The sequence below is a fragment of the Rhinolophus sinicus genome, chromosome 10 (assembly GCF_057876585.1).
Source record: "Rhinolophus sinicus isolate RSI-liver-muscle chromosome 10, RSI-T2T, whole genome shotgun sequence".
Lineage (NCBI taxonomy): Eukaryota > Metazoa > Chordata > Mammalia > Chiroptera > Rhinolophidae > Rhinolophus > Rhinolophus sinicus.
In genome coordinates this window covers 15,121,158-15,143,054 of record NC_142510.1, presented here as the reverse complement: position 1 = coordinate 15,143,054, position 21,897 = coordinate 15,121,158, and the positions used below count along the sequence as shown (strand labels likewise).

Here is a 21,897-nt window from a genome sequence, read left to right as displayed (position 1 = left end):
TCGCAGCGCGGACAAGCCTGACCGGAAGTGCACCCTGCCTGGCTCGGCCGAGCTTCCGGCCCAGAGACCACCTTCCTCGTACGTCACGGCCCCTGCGACCCCTAGTGGCGCGGCGCTGTGAGGCCGCGGCGAGACCGGCGGGCACCACCCCCTCTGGCCGGCGGGCGGGACTTCCGGCCGCTGAGTGACGGGCGCAGCATCAGGACCAGCAGCAACGGCGGCGGCTGAGCCCTGAGGCGACAGCGGCTGCAGCGGAGGCGACGGGCCGCGGGCGACGGGCAGCCGGGGCGGACGCGCCGGCAGACAGCGAGCCGCGCTGGCGGCGGCGGTGGCCGCGATGATGGAGATCCAGATGGACGAGGGCGGCGGCGTGGTGGTGTATCAGGACGACTACTGCTCCGGCTCGGTGATGTCGGAGCGAGTGTCGGGCCTGGCGGGCTCCATCTACCGCGAGTTCGAGCGCCTCATCCACTGCTACGACGAGGAGGTGGTCAAGGAGCTCATGCCGCTCGTGGTCAACGTGCTCGAGAACCTGGACTCGGTGCTCAGCGAGAACCAGGAACATGAGGTGGAGCTGGAGCTGCTGCGCGAGGACAACGAGCAGCTGCTCACCCAGTACGAGCGCGAGAAGGCGCTGCGCAAGCAGGCCGAGGAGGTGCGTGGGCCGGCCGCGCGGGGACCCGCCCGGGGGCCGCCGACTCCCCGCCCCGCCCCGCCCGGGGACCCCCCCCCGCCCCGCCCCGCCCTCGGCCCCGCCCGGGAACCCCGCCCCGCCCGGCCCCCCAATCCCCGGAGCCCCTAGACCGGCCCAGGGTACAAGCCCTGGCTCCCCTTTCGTCCCCGCCTGGTGCTCCAGCCCGGGGCTCGGAGCCCGGAGCCCTGAACCCACAGAGCTTGCAGCCTAAAAAGGGTCCCGAGCCTCGGGCCAGGCCTCGGTCTCCTTTCCGATACCTACCTCTCACTCCAGGCGCAATTCTTTTTGCGTTTGTGTATAATTTTGCAAACCAGTCTCCTAGACCCCAATTACTCTCTCTGGTTACTGCATTTCTAAACCCTCCCCGAAAAGGGATTTCTGATCTTACGGTTCTGCAGCGGGAAGAGGGCTGTTGTCAGGAGCTCTCTTCCTTGTCCCCACTCCAAGGTTTTGAAGGTGTGTGACATGGGTCAACTTGATAATTGATGTAAACACATAACGAAAGCCACCGTTCGGCTGCTCCGCCGGCACCAGGTGAAAGACTCCAGGTTTCTGGAGGTGATTTCTTTGCCCTGTAGTTCCCTCAGTTGGGAAGGGAGATTCTTAGCTCTATGTGGGAAAGGTGAGACATTCCAGTCTGGCTTGTGAGGAGCTGGAAGCCGAATTTTGAAATAGTTGTGTGCTAGGATATCTCTATAACCTGGAAATCACTTATTTGTTAGTCAGTTAGAGGAACTGTGCATTGTAGGGAATCCCACTTAACTTCGTTAGTCATCAGATATTCAGCGCTGACTAAATCTGTGCCAGACCCAAGGGGACTCAGGGGACGTGGGTTCCCATCCCTGCTTTGCCTCTGTGACCTTGTCCACGTCTTCTGCCCGCTCTGCATTTTGATTTTCCATCAGTTGAATGAGTCAGTTGCTCTAGATCTTCTCTAAGCTCTGACATTCTGTTATTCCAGGCATTAGGTGATGCTCTTTGATTTACGAATCGGAAGTTTCTTATTAAATGAGCTCAATTCCTTTGCAGTTAGTGTGGCTGAATGCGTTCTTGTCTTCAGTGTTGAAGTACAAGATTGTTTCAGTATTTCTCCTTTTTCCTGAACCAGAGTGGTTTATGCCTTAAGCCCAGTTTAAAGCATGTTTATACAAATTAACAAGGTCTGGTATTATTCCTACTTAGAGTGATTTGTTTTGCTTTTGGGTTTTATGTGTCTGTCAAGAAGCTGTTGTCTATTGATTGGGGTGCCAAGGTCCAACAAAACTGAATTCAAGCTCTCAAGGGGATGCAAGAGCTCATGGGATTTTAGAGCTCAGTGTGGTCCTAGACATTTACTGGCAAAGGAACTGGCTCCATGAATGTGGTGGGCGGCCTGGACCAAGGTCCCACGTGCCAGCAGAGCCAGGTAACGACCCAGTCTCCCCTGACTTCTGGCCTCGGCTCTTCCTTCCGTGTCATGCTGCTGTGGAAGGTCAGAGAGCTGCACCCCCAGAGGACTGGAGGCTGGGGCTCCCCTCGCCCACCCATGGGGCTGTGGCTGCCTCCCTAGTTGGGCAGTGCCCTCCACTTCTCTGACCACTTCCGGTAGCCGTTTGATGCCTAGGGTTTCAAGTAGGTTTGTTTTCTTTCATCTGCACTTATGTGGTCTGTACACAGTGGATGAGAAGGCACTAGAAGGAAAAAACCAAGATGGACAATCTTCAGGCTAAGAATCGTAACCTTGTAGCTTAAGAATTTGCTCTGCATGGATTCAGTGTCTGCTCTGCTCTGTGCAGTTTACGTGCAGCCACAAGCGAGTACACGTCTGGCCTCCCACCTACACTCCCCTGGACTGAGCTAGGGGCAGGGGTGCGGGTGCGTGTGGTTTGGAGGAGACTGCCTTTGAGGCTGAGACCCACCATTGCCTGAGCTGTTAGGAGCATCTCCACAGAGCTTCCTGAGCAGAGAGCCATGAAGCAAACAAATGCTTGGCCAGCCAGAATGAGGCTCTGATTAGATGTGATTAGATGTCTACCCTTGGAAAGACCTCAAGTGATGTTATAATTAAAGAAAAGGGCCACATCCTGTAGCCATTTTGGCATGCTAGCTCATTCCTGAAACCCAGCAGACATGCATGTTCAGTTTTGTGGAAAGGACCAGTGTGCACTGAATTGAGATCACAGATACGTGTCTGATAACACAGGAGCTGGCAGGCACGTCACAGGCCATAGGCATGTTCGTGTTGCAGAGCAGCTCCTGTGTCCCGGCCACTCTGGAAGGCTTAGTCAGAGCTGGGTAACCTGAGCTGCCTGCAGCCTTCTGAGCAGACAGAACCTGCAGATTTTTTTTTTAAAGGCTTGAGCAGAGCAAACAACCCTGTCCTCTACTTTTGCCCGTAAAAACCTCAGCAAGAGATTGCAAGTATGTTCTGATCCTGGAGTGGCTCCTATGTCCCGGGATGGCTCATGGCATAGGAGTGATGGTAGCGAGAGATAATGGGGTCCAGGGAGAGGGCCGAAGCCCTGGAGTCCCCAGATGCAGGCTTGAGTGCCACCAGCCCTGCCCTTGGGAGCTGCATGCCCAGCAGCCGGTCTTCCCCCTCTGGCTGCAGTGGCCGCCTCTGTAAAGCAAGTGGGTTGCCAGACAGGGCATGTCGCTTTCATCTCAAGTGCCAGGTCCCACTGCTGCCTGTTGTTTGTCTGGAGAACTGTGGAGTCAGGGAGGAGCCCCTTAGTGGATTTGTGGGGCAGCTTTCGTGGGCAAGCACTGGGCATCTCAGTCTCTGATTGTGCAGGTTCTGTCTTTGTAATTCAGAGCGGTGAGTCCTGCTCAAGCTTGCAGAGGTAATTGGACCTATATCCGGCTTCTATCATTTCTACAGAGGCCTTAGCAAAGCTGAAAGCTTTTAAAATCCACCAAGTTCTTTCCCATTAGAAAAGAAGGTTGGAAATGGGCAGTTGGCTGAGCTAGCTGGAGAGCTAATAGATGCCCCTCGGTAGAGTTGCCCAGGGTAACCTGACGGGGGAAGTGAGCAGGGGGCTCCATGCACTCTGTTTCCCTAGCCTGCGAAGAGCTCTCTCCCTTGCAGTGAGCAAGCGCTTAACTTATAGAAGGAAAACTAATGTTTGCGAGACAAGGTGTGAGTTTAGTAGCCATCATTTGCCTTAAAATCTTCTTTGCCCTGAAGAAACTACTAGCGACACCCCCTCTCCCCCCCCCCCCCCCCGTCCCCAACCCAACTCACCACAAGCAACTCCAGTGGATGTGTTGTTGAAGAGACATATATGTAGGTTGTTTGCTGATACTGTGGCATTTGGTGCTGTGTCAGGAAAGCACATGACTGGAGGAAAGTTTGACCCCAAACTGTTGTTTTCTAGTTGTATAAAAGTAATCCATTTCATAGAAGAGCATTTGGATAGGGTTAAGCTGGAGGGGGAGAAAAGCCATCATCTTGCTCTATAAAGACGATCATTTTGCCTTTTTTTCATAGGCAAATTAATACATTGCATCAGAAGATTTTCTAGTAAGTTCACCACTTCTTGGACAAGGTATGTGATGTGTTCTGCCACACTGTAATATTAAGAGCAGTTTTTAAAAACGGTTTTAGATAAAGCCATTGAGATTTGGTGGTGGAGCTGCCTTCTTTCCTGCCTCCAAATATTGGTCCATTGTAGCTGTACCTGACTCCAAAAATACAACAAAGTCTCCCCCCAAAATGGAAAAAAATAGGCGTAGAAGAGTAGAAAGGCACTCCCCAGCCAGAGGTAACATGTGAGGAAGATGCTGCTTTGGTCTGGAGGCCTGCAGCCTGCAGCCCTGCAGCTCGGCCTGAGCTACCAGGGCTGGAACCTTCTGGGGCCTGTGCTGGCAGATAGACAGCGTACACATTCGTTCATCCAAATAGGATTTCTAAGTTAAATTTAATGTCTGTTGTTTTTATTTTTAGGTTTTTAAAAACTTGCTGTTTTTTATACAATGTATAGAAAGGTTGCAAAAATCCTGCTTCCCACGCGGATTCACCAGTGGGAACGCTTTCCCACGTGACTCTTCCTCCACCCCTCCCTCTCGCTCTGCTGTGTGTTCCTCTTGTCGCCTGCATTCTGGATCGTTTCCTCACTTTCTGCTTTTCACGACCTTGATGATTGTGACATCACAGGCCAGTTATTTTGTGGGATGTCCCTCAGTGTGGCTTTCCCGTGACCTCACACCCGGATTCGGGACATGCAAGCGCGTCCCAGAGTCTCTTAAATCCTCACTGTGTGCTCGATGGATGGGGACACACAAGTGTGAGACAGGGTTCCTTTTCCCGAGCTCCCATGTATTATGAGAGTCGGAGGATGACCCATCAGTGTGTGAAAAGATAACTGCAGCAGACAAACCAGGAGCGCTATCTCGAGGCAAGTTTCCAGGTGTCTGTTTCCTGTGCTCTGTTAAAAGTCAGGGCCCTTTGGGGTGACCGGTCAGCTCAGTTGGTGGGAGCGTGGTGCTAGTAATACCCACGTAGCCGGTTCGATCCCCGCATGGGCCACTGAGCTGCGCCCAAAAAAGTCAGGGCCCTGGGGTCGCCCTCATCACCTCCCATGTCAGTCGCTCACTAAGGTCTGGCCATTCTTTTGGCCTGGTTTTTGCTTTAATATGCCTTCTTTTTTTAGCTTCATTGCCACCATCCGGGTTCCAGTGACCACTGTCACACGGGTCACCCCAGCCACTCTCGTCATTCCCACCCCTTCTCCAGCCAGAGTCAACTTGTATGGAAGCAGATCCCACTTCCCTCCCTCCCTCATCCGATCCCTCATTCAACAAAATGCTGTGAGTGCCAGGCTTGGCTGCAGGCTGTGGGGATTTAGGTCCCTGCTGTCCTGGGGCAGACACTCAGGTGGGGAATGTGGGGGGGATGCTGCCACATATCCAGAGAGTGATGAAATGGGGGCAGGTGATGTGGAGTGAAAGGTAGGGACAGGACTACTTTGAGTAGACAGAGAAGGGGACTCTTCCAGCAGGGGACCCCGTTCTGCTTGAACCCCTCTGGGGCCTGGCCATGCCCACCTCCTCTGTCCTGCCCCACTGCCCTTCCAGTTCCTTCCATCTCCTCTGCACGCTGTCCCCACTGCCTTAGACCGCTGGCCACTTCCTGTGCCCATCTACACATGCTCCGTGATGAGAGTGACTGGGCCCCGTCACTGCAGGCGGCCCACCTCAGACTTCCCACGGGCCCCAGCCCTGTCCTTGCACCCCACCATCCGCACACCTGCTCCCTGCTTCACCAGGGAGCCGTGCCCTTCGGGTTCTTTTCTCTCTGACCGACCACCCCAAAGCGATGCTAGTTGGCCGTGTGTGGGTGAGGGGAAAAGCAGCTTTCCTGCCTCGGTACACACCACGCTGAGCTGTCTTTCATTCCTGAAGGTCAAGGACTCTTTTGTGGTTTGAGTGTGGAGCAGCCGCCTGTCCAGCACAACTCTGTGATGGAAAGATCCATTTTGTGCTTCCACCTCGGTAGCTCATGGCCACACGGGGTGACTGACACTTCAAATGTGGCTCATGCAATTGACATTTCAAATGTGGCTCGTGCAACCGAGGAAGAGAATTTTATTTTTACTTCATTCTAACTAATTTAAGTGTAAATAGCCACATGTGGCTAGGGCTACCGTCCTGGGCATCACAGACGTAGACAGTCTGGCTCTGTCACGTTTCTATCAGGGAAGGCAGTAAACATTTCGGTCATTCAGCTTCACGCAAGGAAGGAAGATGCTAAAAGGTAGGGGTTTTGTTGTTTCAGTGAACACGTTCCAGAAAGAGGGGAGATCCCAAAGCAGGGGGTTTTCATACAGGAGACCAGACAGAGGGAAAAAATGTGAAATGAACAACAACAACTAGAATGCCCGCTATTTAGGAAACAACAGAAAGGGGTAAAATTCTCAAAAGGCTGAGAGGAGGTTGGTGGGAAATCCCAGCACCTAGAAATAAATCATCTGGTGCTTATGACACAGGGCTTCTTCTTCTTTCCTTTCTCTCTCTCTCTTTCTCTCCGTTCTTTCTTTCTTACTTGCTTGGTAAGTGCACTTTCTTGAGGTCAGGGCACTAAACGGTACCTACGAAAAGGTTGGACAATTAAGTTCGTGAATTTTCCACCATGTAAGTGCACGGTGGAAAGTTCATGAACTTAATTGTCTGACCTTCATATTTGAAGTGTGCAATTTGGTGAATTTTGATACTTCAACACACACACCCCCGCAGCCATCCCCACAATCAAGATAATGATGGTTGTCATTGTCCCCAAAGTTTCCTCATGCCCATTGGTCATCTCTCCCTGCTTCCCCAGCCCCAGGTAACCACTGGTCTGCTTTTGGTCTCTGTACGTAGATTAATTTGCATTTTCTAGAATTTATAGGAGTGGAATTGTGCAATGCATACTCTTTTTTTTTTTGGTCTGACTTCTTTCGACACAATGATTTGAAAATTCGTCCAGGTTGTTGAGAGTGCCGTCCTTGCATTCATTCCTTAGTGCTGAGCGGTGTCCCCTTGATGGAATATCAGCTTCCCTGTGGCTCCATGACATCAAGCACGTACATTCCGCATCCTGTGGCCCTCCCACTGGAGCTCGTTCTGGAGAGGATAGAATCCGTTGGTGGCCCCAGCGGGCCGAGCACAGCCTAAGAGAGCATTCCCACCACCAAGGTGAACGTGACTCACCCCAAAGAAACGAAATACTCGCAAAGACACTTAGAGCCTGCAGAGTCTTTAATCAGTTACATCTTTTTTGAGCCCCCCTGACGGGCAAGAGATTTGGGAAATGCCAAGTGGGACAGGGCCTTGTTCCTGGGGAATGCACCTCCTTGTGGTCGGGTGTGTGAGACATGTCAGGAAGCTTAGATTCTCATGATCAGCATCGGATTCAAAGTGATGCCTTTCATTAGTTTCCTGGGCACGCCTCCCCACGTCTCGTGTTTCCCATGCTCACTGGGCGCCCTTCCTTCTACTCTGCTTCATCTTGGACTGCTGTTCCCTCACCTTCCCCACAGTGGCCTTCTTACCACTTCTCTCTTCCCAGGAAACAAATCCCCAGATCAGGGCGAAAGCCCCCGGGTGCGAGCTTGTGGCTGAGGGCCTGTCTCGAGTGTACAGGGCTGTGTTCTGGACAAGAGCCTTTGTCTGAGGAACGGAGACAGAAGCATCCTTAGCTTGTCGCCTATGAAATTGCACAAGAGCGAGGTGAAAGCTGGGAGTGTTAGGAAGTTTAAGAAGCCGGCATAAACTACCAAGAATGTTTCGCGGAATACAGTATACTTGAGAATGATTTCTTCCAGGGACATTTTTCCCAGGATGGGACATTCAGAGCTTTAGTTTTATCTTTTTTTTTTTCTTTTTTCCCCAGGTACCAAACGTATCATATATATATTATATAATATTTTGAATACCGGGGGTGCCAAAAAAATGTATACACATGACTTGTATTCATCTTTTATTATCGGTATATATTGAGTATTACAATTTTAATACAGTTTTTTCCTTTCTTAAAATGTACATTTTTTTGGCTCCCTCTGTATATAGAGTATATGTTAATACTTAATATATAGTATAAAAATAAATAGATATCCATTTTTTATACACTCACACATACACATTTTTTCTGTCTTAACAGTTCTTGAAAATCAGTGTGAATTAAACCAGTGCCATTTGTTGGAATTCTTTTAAGGCAGGTACTGAACCAGCAGTTCTTTTAACATCGTTGCGAGGAATCTTTGCATTTTTTTTTATGACTCCAGCCTGATTCTTGGGTTCCTGCACAGTGGCCTGGTCTCAGACACGTGCCTAATGCTTGAATACAGAAATGGCCTTCCCTCCCTCTGCGGCACGTCACCCAGCGGGCCTCGGAGGCAGCTTGTGTAACTCCAGGGCCCCCATCCTCGTGGAGGCCCCCCTACTTCTGTCCTAGTCTCCTCACCTGCCCACACAGCCTTCTAGAACTGAGTGGTGACACAGTCGTGGAAAATGGAAAGGAAGCTGTAAAAGAATGTCGTGGTTTGAGGGCTTAGGAATCGGTGCTCCCTGTGAGCCCTTGGGAAACACTTGAGCATGTTGGAAAGTCTGTCAGGAGCAGGAATCAGCCACCAGGCACAGAAGCCTGCGCTCAGCCGCCCACGTGTTTCCCAGTCTGCCTGCCTAAGATAAAAGACCAAAAAGAGCATTTTTTTCCTGGAAATTCACTCTCCCCCCTCACCCTCAGGAAGGAATTCCATGATGGATAATGCAAAAAGAACAAGATCTTTGATTCCAGTTGGGTTCATTTCTCACAAACCAGCCAGAGTTGAGTTATTTCTATGTGTGACCCTGGCCTAAGGGATATCTAAGAGGGAAGAAATAAATTGAAAGTGTTAATTGACTTCGCTGTTAAAATAGCCATGGGTTATGAAAGTTACCAAAACTCTAATGATTACATTCTGAAAAACTGTTTACGTAGTCATCTCTCTTGCTTTCTGGGCATTGGGAGTGCTGATTTCTGTTGTCTTAATTTTATATTTGACATGAAAAGTCAGTTCACTTCTTAACTTTGCTTTTATGTATAAAATGGGAAAATGGTCTCATTCCATGGAATGCTGAGAAAAGCTTCATCTGATTCCTAGATTTTGGAAGAGTCCACACTCAGGTTATTTCACTATGTATCTTGAAATTCACCAAAAAACAAATTCTGAAAACCAAAGCTGAATTTAGTTTTAAAACAGAGCATTTTACTAGTGGGAGGGAGGGGGAAGTATAGCTTAAAAATAAATCTAAAAAGGGACTTGTATGCTACATTGGTCTTTAGAAGTGAGAATTAGGTATTTCATGTCTAGATGTGTGTTTTTATTTATTTATTGGGGTGACAATTGTTAGTAAAATTACATAGATTTCAGGTGTACAATTCTGTATTACATCATCTATAAATCCCATTGTGTGTTCACCACCCAGAGTCCGTTCTCCTTCCATCACCATATATTTGATTCATGTCTAGATGTTAAGGCCAAGCCACGCGGGTGCGTTTTCAATTGTCTAATTGTTGTCGTTTCTTTTTTGGGGCGCTCAAAGGGTTTATTGTAAGAGTCGCCTTAATTATCCATGGTTTGTCATGTGCTGCGTGACATTTTGAGGAGACCTGGTTAGACAGCTGATAATTCCAAATAAACTCAAATCTGTAGTACGTATAATTAGCACGTGTAGGAAGTTTTTGCTTTGCTCTAGTCCTGCCTTCTGGAGAACTCAGACACGACTCTGTGCAAAGAGTATTTCAGATCTGAGACACGTTTTTTACAATCCAGTAAGTACCGTGCAGACCCGCTCAACCCAAATGCTGAGAGTTAAATTTTGATTCTTCTCAATTCCATTCATATTTTGTTACAGTCAGATGCTACCTGAAAATGTTTTAGTGTTCTTACAGAAGACTTTCTTTGTAGATTCACTGTCGTTAGTCTCTCCCCGCTTCCCCACCACTGAAAATTCTTGACTCTTTTAAATCTAAAGGAAATGATCTGGAAATAAAAATGGTTTCTGCTTCTTTGAAAACATGGATTCAATTTTTTGTGACTTTAACCCAGTGAATAAAGTTCCCGACTGATACCTCTCCCCACCTGCCACTGCTCCACTCCCTTGTATTGGACGAGAGCTTCAATGTACAACCTCCCTTCCTCGTGTATTCGTTTAACTACCAACTATAAGGACCCTTTCCTTTTCCCGGCCGTGTCAACTATTCTTCGCTTGTCAAGATAATTTTTACTTCATCCCAAGTCTAGCCCTGAACGTTCATTTCCTCATAAAAAAGCAAAGATTAAATGTTTGTTTCGTGTCAGCCAAGCTTTGTTCCTTTACATTAGCTGTTCCTTAGAATGTCTGATGAAGATTGCATGGCACGTTCCATTTCGGTTCCATGGCTAGCTTGCATGTTTGTTAACTAAAATTACCTTCATGACATGGAAATCATTTTTTCAAGAGGGAAAGAAAGAGGAGGGTGTCTTTTAATCTGGAGAGCACCGTATTGTGTCTGTAACATTTTCATAAATTCGGAGCCCCTGAGCGTCCCTTCTCATGGGCTCTGTCTGGTAAGATGCTGACCTCTGAGAAACAGAAAGGAGTGGCACGTTGGATGGTCCTCAGCCTGCTCAGGGAGCTGGGCAGGGAGGGTGAGGCTGGCCGAGGCTGGGGGCCCCTGGAGTCTGTTGGTGGTCGCTTATACGTTTCTTGGGCCTTTTTATTCATCTGGAGGGTGGTTCCCCCTGAGCCCTGACACCTCTCATCTGCTGGCAGTGCTTAGAGAATGACAGGGTGTCAATTACTAAAGATTGAGTGTTTCCCGCCCCATGGGACTGTCCCTTTGGCCCCAGGATTCCATATGGCCAGGAACCCCAAATGTCTGTCCACCCTACCCCTTCTGTGTCTTTTGCCTTTGGCCTCAGGCCACCCGGGTACACAGCTTATGTAGTTATTTTCTCTCTAGATTAATGTCTTCTTATTTCCTGATGCTAAAAGGCCTTAAAATACCACAGCATTAGAGGATTTCTGAATATGACCTGGTTTGGGGCCGACTTCGTCAGGAATCTATAGGCTTGTGGGTTGTTTTATGGCATGATAAGGCTTTCTGGCACCGTCACCTCTGTTGGATTTTCATGATCGTCTACCAGGATAGATTAAGGAAAGTCTGTCAGCCCTTCTTAAGACTCTCTTTTGTTTTGTTTTTGTTTGTTTGTTTTACATTGTCTTTAGTTTGAAAATCTTTTTAGGTGACTTGCAAATATCAAATGCAGGTAATATGATCAAATATAGATGGGGGGAAAATTCTAGTGAAGTGACACGAGCACCAAAGAACCACTTTCTTTGTGTAAAACCTCAGAGGGAGGCCAGGGATTGGTTTTAAGGGAGACTTTTCCATCTTCCAGGCCCAGCTGCCCTAGCAAGTGGCTCTTCACTGGCCCAAGGTGCGTTTTTGCCCTCATCCCACATCTTGCTGTGAGCATTGGTCATCAAAAGCAGGGACCCCTTCCTGAGGACAGGAGAACTGGTTCTTTCTCACACACACACACACACACACACTCACACACACTCACACACTCACACACACTCACACACACTCACACACCTGGAAGAATGTCACCCAATTTCACCTGACTCTCTGGATGATAGAATTATGGTTTTTTAAAAATATTCATCTTTTTACTTAACATTCTCATCCGATTTTTCTGCAGAAGCATATGTTGTTGATGTCATTCTTTTCTTTTTTTTTTAAGTAATAGAAGGTAAAACTGCCCAATTAAAAAATTACCCTTACCAGTTAATTCATAGCATTTGTTCATTCTTTATATGTTGGTTCTATCCCCAGTTATTCAGACTCACTTATTTTTACACGTTGTACAGCCGCACCATTTGTGTGCGTTTTTCTGGCTGTGGGGACGTACATTTTTTTCTTCGTTTTACTTACGTTGCAGGTGATGTCATTAGCACAGACTTTCTGTCTGAAGCCCTGTCCTCCCTGCCCGCCCTCCGGGGTTTCCGCCCTCTCAGTCACTGCACAGAGTGAGTCATTCTTTAGGCGGGCGCACCCGTGGTTTGCAGCACAAAGACCTTTGAGTAGCTACTGTTGGAAGAAACATCTCTGGGGACCCATGTCAGGGTTGGGGGACAGGGTGCAGTTAGTATGGGAAACACAGCCATGACCACAAGTTAATCGACTCTTCCAGATGCCCAAAACCTGAAATCCATGATCAGTTTCATATTCCCATCTTCTGAGAAACTCTTTATGTCTTAAGAATCCAGCTGATACGTATGCGTACTACAGATGAAATTTCTCAGAAATAGTCCCGTGTTCTACTCAGTAATATCGATGGGGTCAGAGCTCCGCTTCGGAGAGGAATTGCGTAGCTGGTGGTATCTGGGCAGCAGCCAGAGCCTAGCCCTCTTATAAGCCACTTTCAGCATCAAGCTGGTCACCTAAGACCTTTTAAGAGTTTCTTTTATTTTGCAAAGAGCTTTCTTTTCACTTGGTTGCCCAGAAACCTAGCACAAGGACCAGGCACACAATTTGTGCGACCCAATGCCAACCTGGAAATTCAGGGTCCCGGTGGGACTTCCGGAGAGCTGGTTACAAGGTTACGGACTTATTCACTCCTCCTGCCCCTGCTGCCACACGGGGTCTGTGTCAAGGTTTGCCTGAGGGGGGTGGCCGGCAATGTGACGTGGAGGGAGCAGGCTCTGGGACAGGGAGACCTGCACGCTGACCCTGAGCCCTGCCTTTCACCTTGGCCCTTGGAGCCGGCAGCCCTTCCGTGAGGAACGGCTGTCATCTGACCACCCACACTCATGATGCCTGCTCTCTCTCTCCCTCCCATGTATAGAAATTCATCGAGTTTGAAGATGCTTTGGAACAAGAGAAGAAAGAGCTACAAACCCAGGTGGAGCACTATGAGTTTCAGACCCGCCAGCTGGAACTGAAGGCCAAAAACTATGCAGATCAAAGTAGGTAGCCACGGCCTACGCAGGGGGATTGCATTTCCCTGTGATTGCTGCTCTGAGACCCGTCCCAACTGGGCAGGCTGTCGTGAGAGGGAGAAAACCCAGGCATAGCCTTATTTTACTGTCACTGTGATTCCCTTAAGTCACATTGCTTTGTATGCCTGTAATCAGCCTCCAATCCTTTGTGGAAATAAATAAGTAAAGCCCTTTGATAACAGCTTTTTTGCGTATACTGCCGTCTGACCCCGAATTTTCAAATCTGTGGCTATGTGCGGTTTTTCAGGACAAAGCTCCTGGCTGCCTGCCATGTGGGGCTCTTGTCTGCACACCACTGGGGAGAGAGGACTCTTTTGTGACCTGAAAGTTGGACCCAACAACACAGCCTCCTGTAGTGACAGTTCCAAGGAGGGGCACACAGCTGACCAGGGGGCCTGTCCCTCACAAGGAGAGGAGAAGAAAGATGTTTCCCTGTTTGTTTTTTTTATGATAAGAACTATTCTCTTCGTTTTCAGAAGTCTTTGTTTAAACAACAGATCAAAGTGAAAGTGAGCTGTGTGAGTTCAGTTTTCTGTAGTTCGAGGTTTTGATGATGGAGGCCTAGTTTGCTGCCTTACCTTGTTCCCTTGGATGCCAGGAACTTTCCCGTCTCTGAAAAGTTCGGATCAAGTTGGGAAGAAAAATGGTTGGATGCGTTGGGTCCATCCACATCCCAAACCAAGACTTGAAGGCCATTTTGCTAAGGCCGGTGTCCCGCGGTGTGTTGACGAGTTGTGGGCAGCCAGCAGACATTGGCTGGTTAGTACATGTGCAAGCATATTCGTATTTGTACACTGGAAGCAAACCGAGAGGCCCAGGTTAGGCGTGCATAGGTAAACCCTTTCTATAGTCACACAGACTCTTTAATATCCCTTTGCTGAGGATGCTTTTCATAGGTGAAACCCTTGCAGCTCTTCTTAGAAGGAAAGCATATCAGCTGATGTCCAGGCTTTTAGCACCCGGAGTGAGGGCCGGAGGAGCGAGGAGGACGAGTCTCCTGGTTCCCTCAGCCAGGCAGCGGGCTGCACAGAGGTCCCGGGCTGCACAGCCCTCTCCAGGGACTCGTGCCCAGACAGGCAGGCCCTCCCGAGGCCGGAGCAGAGGCCAGGGGTCAGACGTACATGGGATGAAGAGCGTTCCCCTGGCAGCCGGTCCTGCGTGTGTTGTGGGCCGGAGTCTATAGAAACATTTAGCTCTTCCAGGGAAGACTAAGCCATTACTCTGCTTTGTGCAAAAACCCCTGTTGCTCCTCAGAGTTTGGTCCCCTGACCAGCAGCTGTTAGGTGGGGAATGACCTTGACAGTGTAGCCTCCAAGGACACCGGTGGTCATGGAACAGAAGAGCATATGGACCAAATGAGATATTGAATAGTGTCATTGTAAAATCAGTTTACAACAAGCACCAGGAAGCGGGGCAGGCGGGGAGGCTCCCACGCTGAGGACGGGGAGGGCCCTGCAAGGACGGCCATGGGAGTCATTGGCCCATGACTGTCACATGTCCAGTCTCTGGCTCTGTGAATCAGTCATCCCCACTTGGTGGGGCTGCAAGGACCGAGATGCAGTTTAAACAAAGGGCCACAGAGAGAAGGTGTCCAAGTCCAGTGACACACTCACTCCGCTGGTAGGACACAGAGGTGGGGTCACCAGCTGCCGCTGTCACTCCGCAGTGAGCCCTTGGAGCAGTCAGGCAGCAGAGTACATGCTGGCCAGAGGGGACCATCCTGCATGTCATAGGCTCTGCCAATTTAGGGGTGACACAGCTGCCAGCGCGGAGGTGGCATGGTTGTGATTTGGTCTGTCTGGCCCTTGGTGCACGTCAGGGACACTAGTGTGGCCGTCGCCTGTCTAGGGTGTTCTTCTGCTCTTAGCACCTCTTAGAAGTTACTCACGGTGAATTCTCTGTTTCCACAAGCCACTCGCTCGCTTCTTATCTACACTTGACACATCCTGTGCGTTGCCTGCCTCTCAGAAGCTCCCTGCTGACTTAAGCTTGGGTAGTAACACTTTGTGCGTTTTACCTGTCGTATATCTTTGTAGCAGCATTGAATAGCCTCAAATAACACAGCACACTGCCTCAGACCGAGTCAGAATCTGCATTCTAGCGCCCCCAGGGAGTCTCTCCTGCTGGTAACCATCTCTGAGCTTGAGGTGCTGCCGGTCTGCGCCAGGCATCGGTTTGTCCTGGAACCGTCCTCCCACCATTTACTTAAGCCCAGAGCAGCACAGCGCGGTGAGAAGCAGGTGTGTGGTTGACAGACAGCGGTTGTGTTTTCTAGTTTCCCGGTTGGAGGAGCGGGAGTCGGAGATGAAGAAGGAGTATAACGCCCTGCACCAGCGACACACCGAGGTAGGTCCAGCCTTGACCTAATACGAGCCTCCTGCCCACACAGGCCACACTCAGAGCCACGCCCCAAGGAGGCGGCCGCAGCCGGACACGTGTGGCGGTTGCTGACCTTGGGTTGCCTCCTCGGCCTTTTTTGCCTGATATTCTACTGCCAACCCTGAAGGCCGTCAGCCTCGTGCTGGTCAGACTCCGTTCTGCTGAGCTCGGTCTTTATCTCTGTCCGAGCACAGCAAGTCAAGAACATGACCGGTTAGAGTGGGGAGGCAAAGAGGCCTCGCTCAGCAGGCATTACTCACGCCAGCGTGTCCTTCTCCGCAGATGATACAGACCTACGTGGAACACATCGAGAGGTCCAAGATGCAGCAAGTTGGGGGGAACAGCCAGACCGAGAGCAGCCTGCCCGGGCGGAGGTAGGCGGGGCTGGGGCCACATCCTGACTCAAGAAGGTGGGGGTCTGGTCAGAGTGTGTGGCTGCAATGTGTGCTGAGATTGCCCCAGGTGCCAGAGCGGGGTTGAGGGGACATGGGTGGACCTCTCCTGGCCCGTGTGCAGTTACGAAGGCCCAGGGGAAATCGTGTACGGTCAATGCTAAAGTCAATGCTAAAGTCACAGATTCCGTGTCCGTGAATTTGCCTACTCACTAAAATGTATTTGTAGCCTCAAAATCAACATGCGTAGCACTTTTCAGTCACTCGCAGATGTGCTCAAAGTGGTGAAAGGTTTGAGTCCCCAGCACGCAGACGCCCTCTGGGGAGGAGGTGGGAGGCCAGGGCAGTGTTGTGCTAGTCGCTCGGATTCGGGGGCCGTCCAATGGGCCTGGAAGCCCAGCTCTGGCTCCTGTTCGTGGGGCGGCCCCAGGTCGCTATACACGCCTGCTCCTCATTTTTCTCTTTTGTAAAATAAGGCAGATAGAATCTACCAGGAAGAATTAGGAATTACGATTCGAATCTACGTGAGATAGGTATCTGTATATGCACATATTTTCCTGGGAGCAATGGGTCCATGTTCACCAATTCAGTGTTTGCAGGGACTTTTTAGATTAGAACCACCGTGAATCACGAGAACCAACTGTATGTGGGTGGGAAAGAGGCCTGGGACACCTTGGTGATCTGCAGACAGAGCCGTATTCCTGCTGTGAGGCAGGGCGATGCCGGCCGACTTCAGAGGCCCTGCTTGTCTGAACTCAAGAGCTCAGTGCTGGTTTATTCAGGGAGAGGAGAGAAGCCTGCAGAGGCCGGGCCCTTTCATCTTCTGTGCCCTTCAGCCAGATGAAACCAGACCATGGTCCCCAAGGGAGCAGATTGTCAACCATCTCCAGGGTGTTGCTAGCTTAGGAGTCGGCTGGTGGGAGACCAGAATCGCCAACCAACCTGGGCCAGGGAGGTCGGTACTGGTGTTGTAAGTCTCCATCCAGCTGGAAAATGGGCCCAAGTGGGAATCCCCGGCCCCACAGATCGCGCTCAGCCATTGGTCCGTGTCCAGCTGTGGCCCCTCATTCCTGCAGGCAAACGCCTGCAAGCCCCCGTCAAGTCACATACAGGCCTTGTTGCGAGGCAATGCTGCAAAAGTTTTCTTTGTCCTGGCTCCTTGGTGAGTTATGCCTACAAACAAGTGGACTCGGCCCCTTCCTCTGAGGTCACCGTCAGTTACTCTCTGGGTCACTGTAGGCAAAGCTTTGTGTTCCTGTACCGGAGTCTTTGGCTGTGAAAACAGAAGTATGAAGTGCGTATGCAAAGGCCTGGCAGGGCCCAGGAAGGGTGGTCATCGAGGGGATCCCCAGCATGTTTGTAGACAGTCTCAGAGCTTTTAGTGGGGAGCAGGGTCCACAACCACCGTGGGTGCTCTCCCCGGAAACGCTCCTACTCGAGAGAAGGATATGGACGTTGTTCCCGCGCTGACCCCACGGCCTGTGAGAATCAAGCGAGGGGATATGGATGAAAGGCTTTGTTAAACTACAAAACTCTGCAGGTACTATTTCTGGGTCAGGGGTATCTGACGGTGGGGAACACCGGTCTCCAAGCGACCGTTCCGTGGCTTCACACGTTTCCTCCCGAGCGCACTGTGAAATCCTCACTCCTGGCACTCAGAAGTTGCTGGGGGAGCGTCCAAGAAACCGCACTGGAATGTTAACCTGGAATCGGGGCTTCGTGTTGTTTTGGAGGAAGAGGGGCAGGGCCGTTTGAGCTAGAGCATCTCCAGTGAGAGGTCACACAGGAGAGGGCCCAGAGAAAGGGGTGCAGTTTTCCAGGGAGCCAGGGAGGTGTGACCTCAGAACTCAGGACTTGGAGGCTGGGAACATCCTGGGCCCCAGAAATAGAGTCCTCAGGACCTCGGGACCACGTGGGCTCCGCCAAACACAAGCTGCCCGTGCTCCATCGCTGGGCCCTGAGGGTCCAGCTGTCACCGGGGGGGGGCCCTGTCGGGCCTCCGGTTCCTCCTCTGCATGAAGAGAGGCCATGATTGCAGTGCAGGCTGTGCTTTCTGTGGGAGTCTCCACGTGCAGTGGGGGCAGGGACTGGTCTGGGAACCTGCGGTCAAGATGGGTCCTGCGTCCCTGGGCCCTGAGAAGTCTGGAATGAGGGCGGCACCGGCCCCTCCAGTCTCCCTGCTGCTCCGAGTTAGGCTTTGGCGCCCGTGGCAGGCAGGCCTGCGGAAAGTTAGCCTCCCCTCTCCCCAGAGAAGCCCCCGGCCCTGTGGTGGGCACCGCCCTTGGGTCAGGACTCTGGGTATGTACGGGGTAGCTCGCAGGGTCCCATCTCAGGCCCCTCAGCGGCTCTGTGTCAGCTCCCCCTTCCCAGAGAACCAGAACAGGCCGGTCGTGAGAAGCCCCTGAACCTGTTTCATAAGGGACCAGTCTGCGGGTCTCCTCTGTCCGCTGGCAAGTCCAGGTCCCGCTGCCCGGCCACCGCCGTTTGTGGCCTCTGGGCAGGCATGGCTTTCGGTGCCCAGAGTAGAGAGCCACGCCCATGCAGGGTAGTGCCCGGCAAGGGCTTTCGCCCCCCAAGCCATGGCCCTTGGGAGCCCCTTCATTTGTAAAACAGACCCGCTGGCTATCCAAGAGAGGTTGGGGCTCTGGTCCAGATTTCTGCGAACTTTGTGTACTGATCCGATCCTGCCAGAAGGGATCCCTGAGGCCGAGCTGTGCACATTGGGTCACCGTTGTGTCCAGGCCCTCGGCACTCTGGTAATAGCCCTTTCTGGGCCAGGGCCACCACCGTGTCAGAGACCTGCCGCAGGAAGAAGGCACCTGGGACTGACAGCCACAATCCTCCTGAGGTCCTGTGGCCACGATGGGGAGTGTGCTCCCAGGGGAGAGGTCGGGAGTGACTGGAAGCATGGCCAGGAAGCAGAGGGGCGGTGCCATGGTCGGGGCGCCCCCATCATTTTGCCAGCCGGCCAGAGGCATTGAGCTTCATCACCAGCCCATAGTTGTTTGCCCCGTGGTTACTGCAGCACTTACAGGGGCTGCTGCCTTCCCTGCAGCCACTTCCCCGTGGCCCAGACACGCACCGGGAGCGAGACATTCCAAGGGCCACCGTGCAAGTTGGACTCTGGCCCTGGACCTGTTTCCGGGTGAATAGACATGGATGCAGCCACAGCCTCACGTTTCCAGAGGGGACACTGGTGGACACAGAGAAAGCATGAGCCTTCTGTCATTGTGCGGGCACTGGCCTTTGTAGGGCTCACAGGGTCAGCCTTCCTTTGTGACCTGAGCTGCTGCACTGATGGTTAAGGGAAATGCCCCGCCTGCCATCCTGGCCCACTCTTCTCTGGAGTGTAGCTCTCCTGCCACAAGTCGGGATCCTTTGGGGACACATGTGTGTGTGTCCGCCCAGGTTCTTTGTTTAGACTGGCTCCCACCGTGAGGGCTCATCCTTAGTGCTGGGGGGCCTCTGGTCGCCCCTAACCCGAGACAGGTGTTTTCCTTCACTCCTGGCCTGGTTTCCTGAATTGTGTGTCTTTATAGTAAAACTCCATGTGCGCTTGAAATACCCGGTTCATATGCTTGGCCGTTTGTGAGCGTGTGTGGCCGACTCTCCACTCCATCCCCGCCAGCCTGCGTGTGCGCATGTGCTGAGCCACCGGGAAAGGACACTCGCCCTGTGCTGAGTGTGTGTCACCCAACCTGTTGCACAGGCCCTGTTTGAGGCCTCTCGTCCACGTGTGTCATGTGTGTCGTGTGTCGACGTCTGCATGTTGCAGCATCTGTCTGTCTGTGGAGCTCAGAGTGGGGTACCCGATGGTGTCATTGCACACGTACTGTTCGTGTGAGCATATGTGTGCCTAGAGCTGCTGACGCTCTCTAATGCTGTCTTCTTGTCTTGCCCTCTGTGCTGTCACCGCTGTGTGCTGGCCCTGTGTCTGTCGCTGTTCCACAGCCCTCGCCAGTCGTGGAGGAAAAGGTAAAGCCTGTACGGTGCTTGTGTGGTCCTGCTGGGCGCTCAGGGGCTCGCAGGGTCGGGAGCATCAGGGTTCTGGTGGTGCCTGATTATAATATAAGCACAGGCAGGCCCTCGATGCACCCGACACGTTTCCTGCCGCGATGGTACAGACCACAGCCTCTTGATGGGGCGTTCCTAGGGCCATGGCATTGAGGAGCTAGCAGGCTGGCCCGAGGTCCCCGAGTCAGCCCCCGAGTAGGTAGTGGTACTAGGACCCCCCCTCAGCAAATGTCCACCCGTCCGCAGACCACACAGCCCATCCAAAGCCCAGGGCTGGCGTTGCCATGGTGGGCAGCGGGTGGGTGTCAGACAGCCCAGCTTGGCCACTTAGACCCAGAGCCAGTGACATGATCACCACCCCACAGTCGCACGACCTCTGCAGAGAATATGACCCCCTTGGGCTACAGCCCCTGAAGTGGATGAGCATTGGCTCCCCCGAGGGTTTTGTGGGGATGTAATGAGAGGACACGATGGCCACGCTTGAGACAGAGCTGGGCTGTCAGCCAGCGATGCCCGGCAAGGCTCACGAAGCCCGTTGGCGATTCCGAGATGTGGAAAGAGACAAGACACGATTCCTGGGGAAGATTTCTGTCGATGGAGAGCGGCCAGGCTGTCTCCAGGTGTAGTGCGTACCGCACACAGAGCTGTGGAAGCGAGGGGTGGACACGCGTCCCCCATCCTTTGAGGCAGGATGCCCACTCTCTGCCACTGCTGTCACCCTGTAGCATCTGGTGACAGCCAGCATCACACTCGCCTGGGGCCAAGGGACCCATTGTGTCTATTTCATCCAGCGTGAGAGCTGGCCAGGAGAGGGGCTTCCCATATCAGCATTGTGAGCCCCCAGAAGAAGGAAAAGTGGGTGAAGGCGGGGCTGGGAGCCTCTGAGGGAGCAGACAGGAATCACGCCCCCGTCCTGGCCTGCCCCTCCCCCCAGGGACGTGCTGAGCGTCGAGGTGGCTGCTTCCCAGATGCCCCGGGCCTGTGGGCTGTGTCAGGGCCTGAGTGAGGCCGAAGCTGTGGGCCGCTGAGGTCTTGATGGACCTGCACACTCAGAGTTTCCCAACTTGATCAAATCTTTCTTAGGTTCTGAGTTTCTTTAATTCCTAAGTGACATGTCCAAGAAAGTGTCCTCTGTCCCCGGTGACCTGAGAGGCTGAGCCCCTGAACACGCCCCATAGGCATCAGTAGCCCCAGCCCCTTGGGAGCGTGCTGGTCCTCTGGTTCTGTCCCTGCCACACACTAGCTCTCGTGGCAGCACAGCCAGGTCCCACGGGGTCCAGGGGACCCTGCTCTGCAGGAGGCCGCATCTTCCTGAACAGGGCAGAGGAGCCGGCCACGGAGGGGTCAAGCAGGACTGACGCACAGACCCCGTGTGTCCTCCTGTGGGGGGGCCCCTTCCTAGAGTGGACCTCATGAGGCCACCTGCCCGGCCAGTCAGTTCTGGTCATCGGAGGCCGCCCCGCTCCCCCTCTTCACCACCTGCATCCACCAAGAACGGCGGGGTGGCCCCCCATCTTCTCTCTCCAAGACAGTCCAGCCTCTGCACCCGGCCCCTGGGGACCCCTGAGGAAGCCCCCGTTACCCCTCCCACCACCGTCTCGGGGGATCGAGCTCCAAGCCTGAGGCTGTGGTGCAGGGACTCTAATTCTTGGCCTGAACAGCTAGCTCTGAGCCGCGTGGGCTCTGTGGATGCCAGTCTTGGGGGTGCAGTGTGTCTTTCCCAGGCCTGGGCTTCACCGCCCGGTACCTGACTTTGAGCCCCCAATGGAGGAGGGTCTCTGCCATCACCAGTGTTACGGCCCACAGAGTCTCCTTGGGGACGAGCCCCTGGCAGGCGGCTTTGAGCTTCACTCTTACAAGTCCAGGCTGCTGGACACTCCTAGTTTTATAGTGTAGCTTTCACAGAAGCCCTCTGTGGCGCTAGTGCTC

The 21,897-nt window shown here is 52.4% G+C and overlaps 1 protein-coding gene across 15 annotated transcripts in view; it reads left to right on the top strand.

The window, feature by feature from the left end:
* The first annotated feature begins 182 nt into the window (after positions 1-182).
* Positions 183-21,897, top strand: part of MAPK8IP3 (mitogen-activated protein kinase 8 interacting protein 3) — a 48,040-nt gene continuing 26,325 nt past the window's right edge. For 7 of the 15 annotated variants that reach the window (XM_019713075.3, XM_019713066.3, XM_019713074.3 and 4 more), the window contains exons 1-5: positions 196-655; positions 13,030-13,150; positions 15,459-15,529; positions 15,845-15,936; positions 19,906-19,929. In XM_019713075.3, the coding sequence (XP_019568634.2) occupies positions 338-655; positions 13,030-13,150; positions 15,459-15,529; positions 15,845-15,936; positions 19,906-19,929 (626 nt within the window). In that variant the 5' untranslated portion in view covers positions 196-337. Of the gene's footprint in view, positions 656-13,029; positions 13,151-15,458; positions 15,530-15,844; positions 15,937-19,905; positions 19,930-21,897 lie in introns of all 15 variants that reach the window. The other 8 variants (XM_019713077.3, XM_019713073.3, XM_019713069.3 and 5 more) reach the window with 2 other exon arrangements.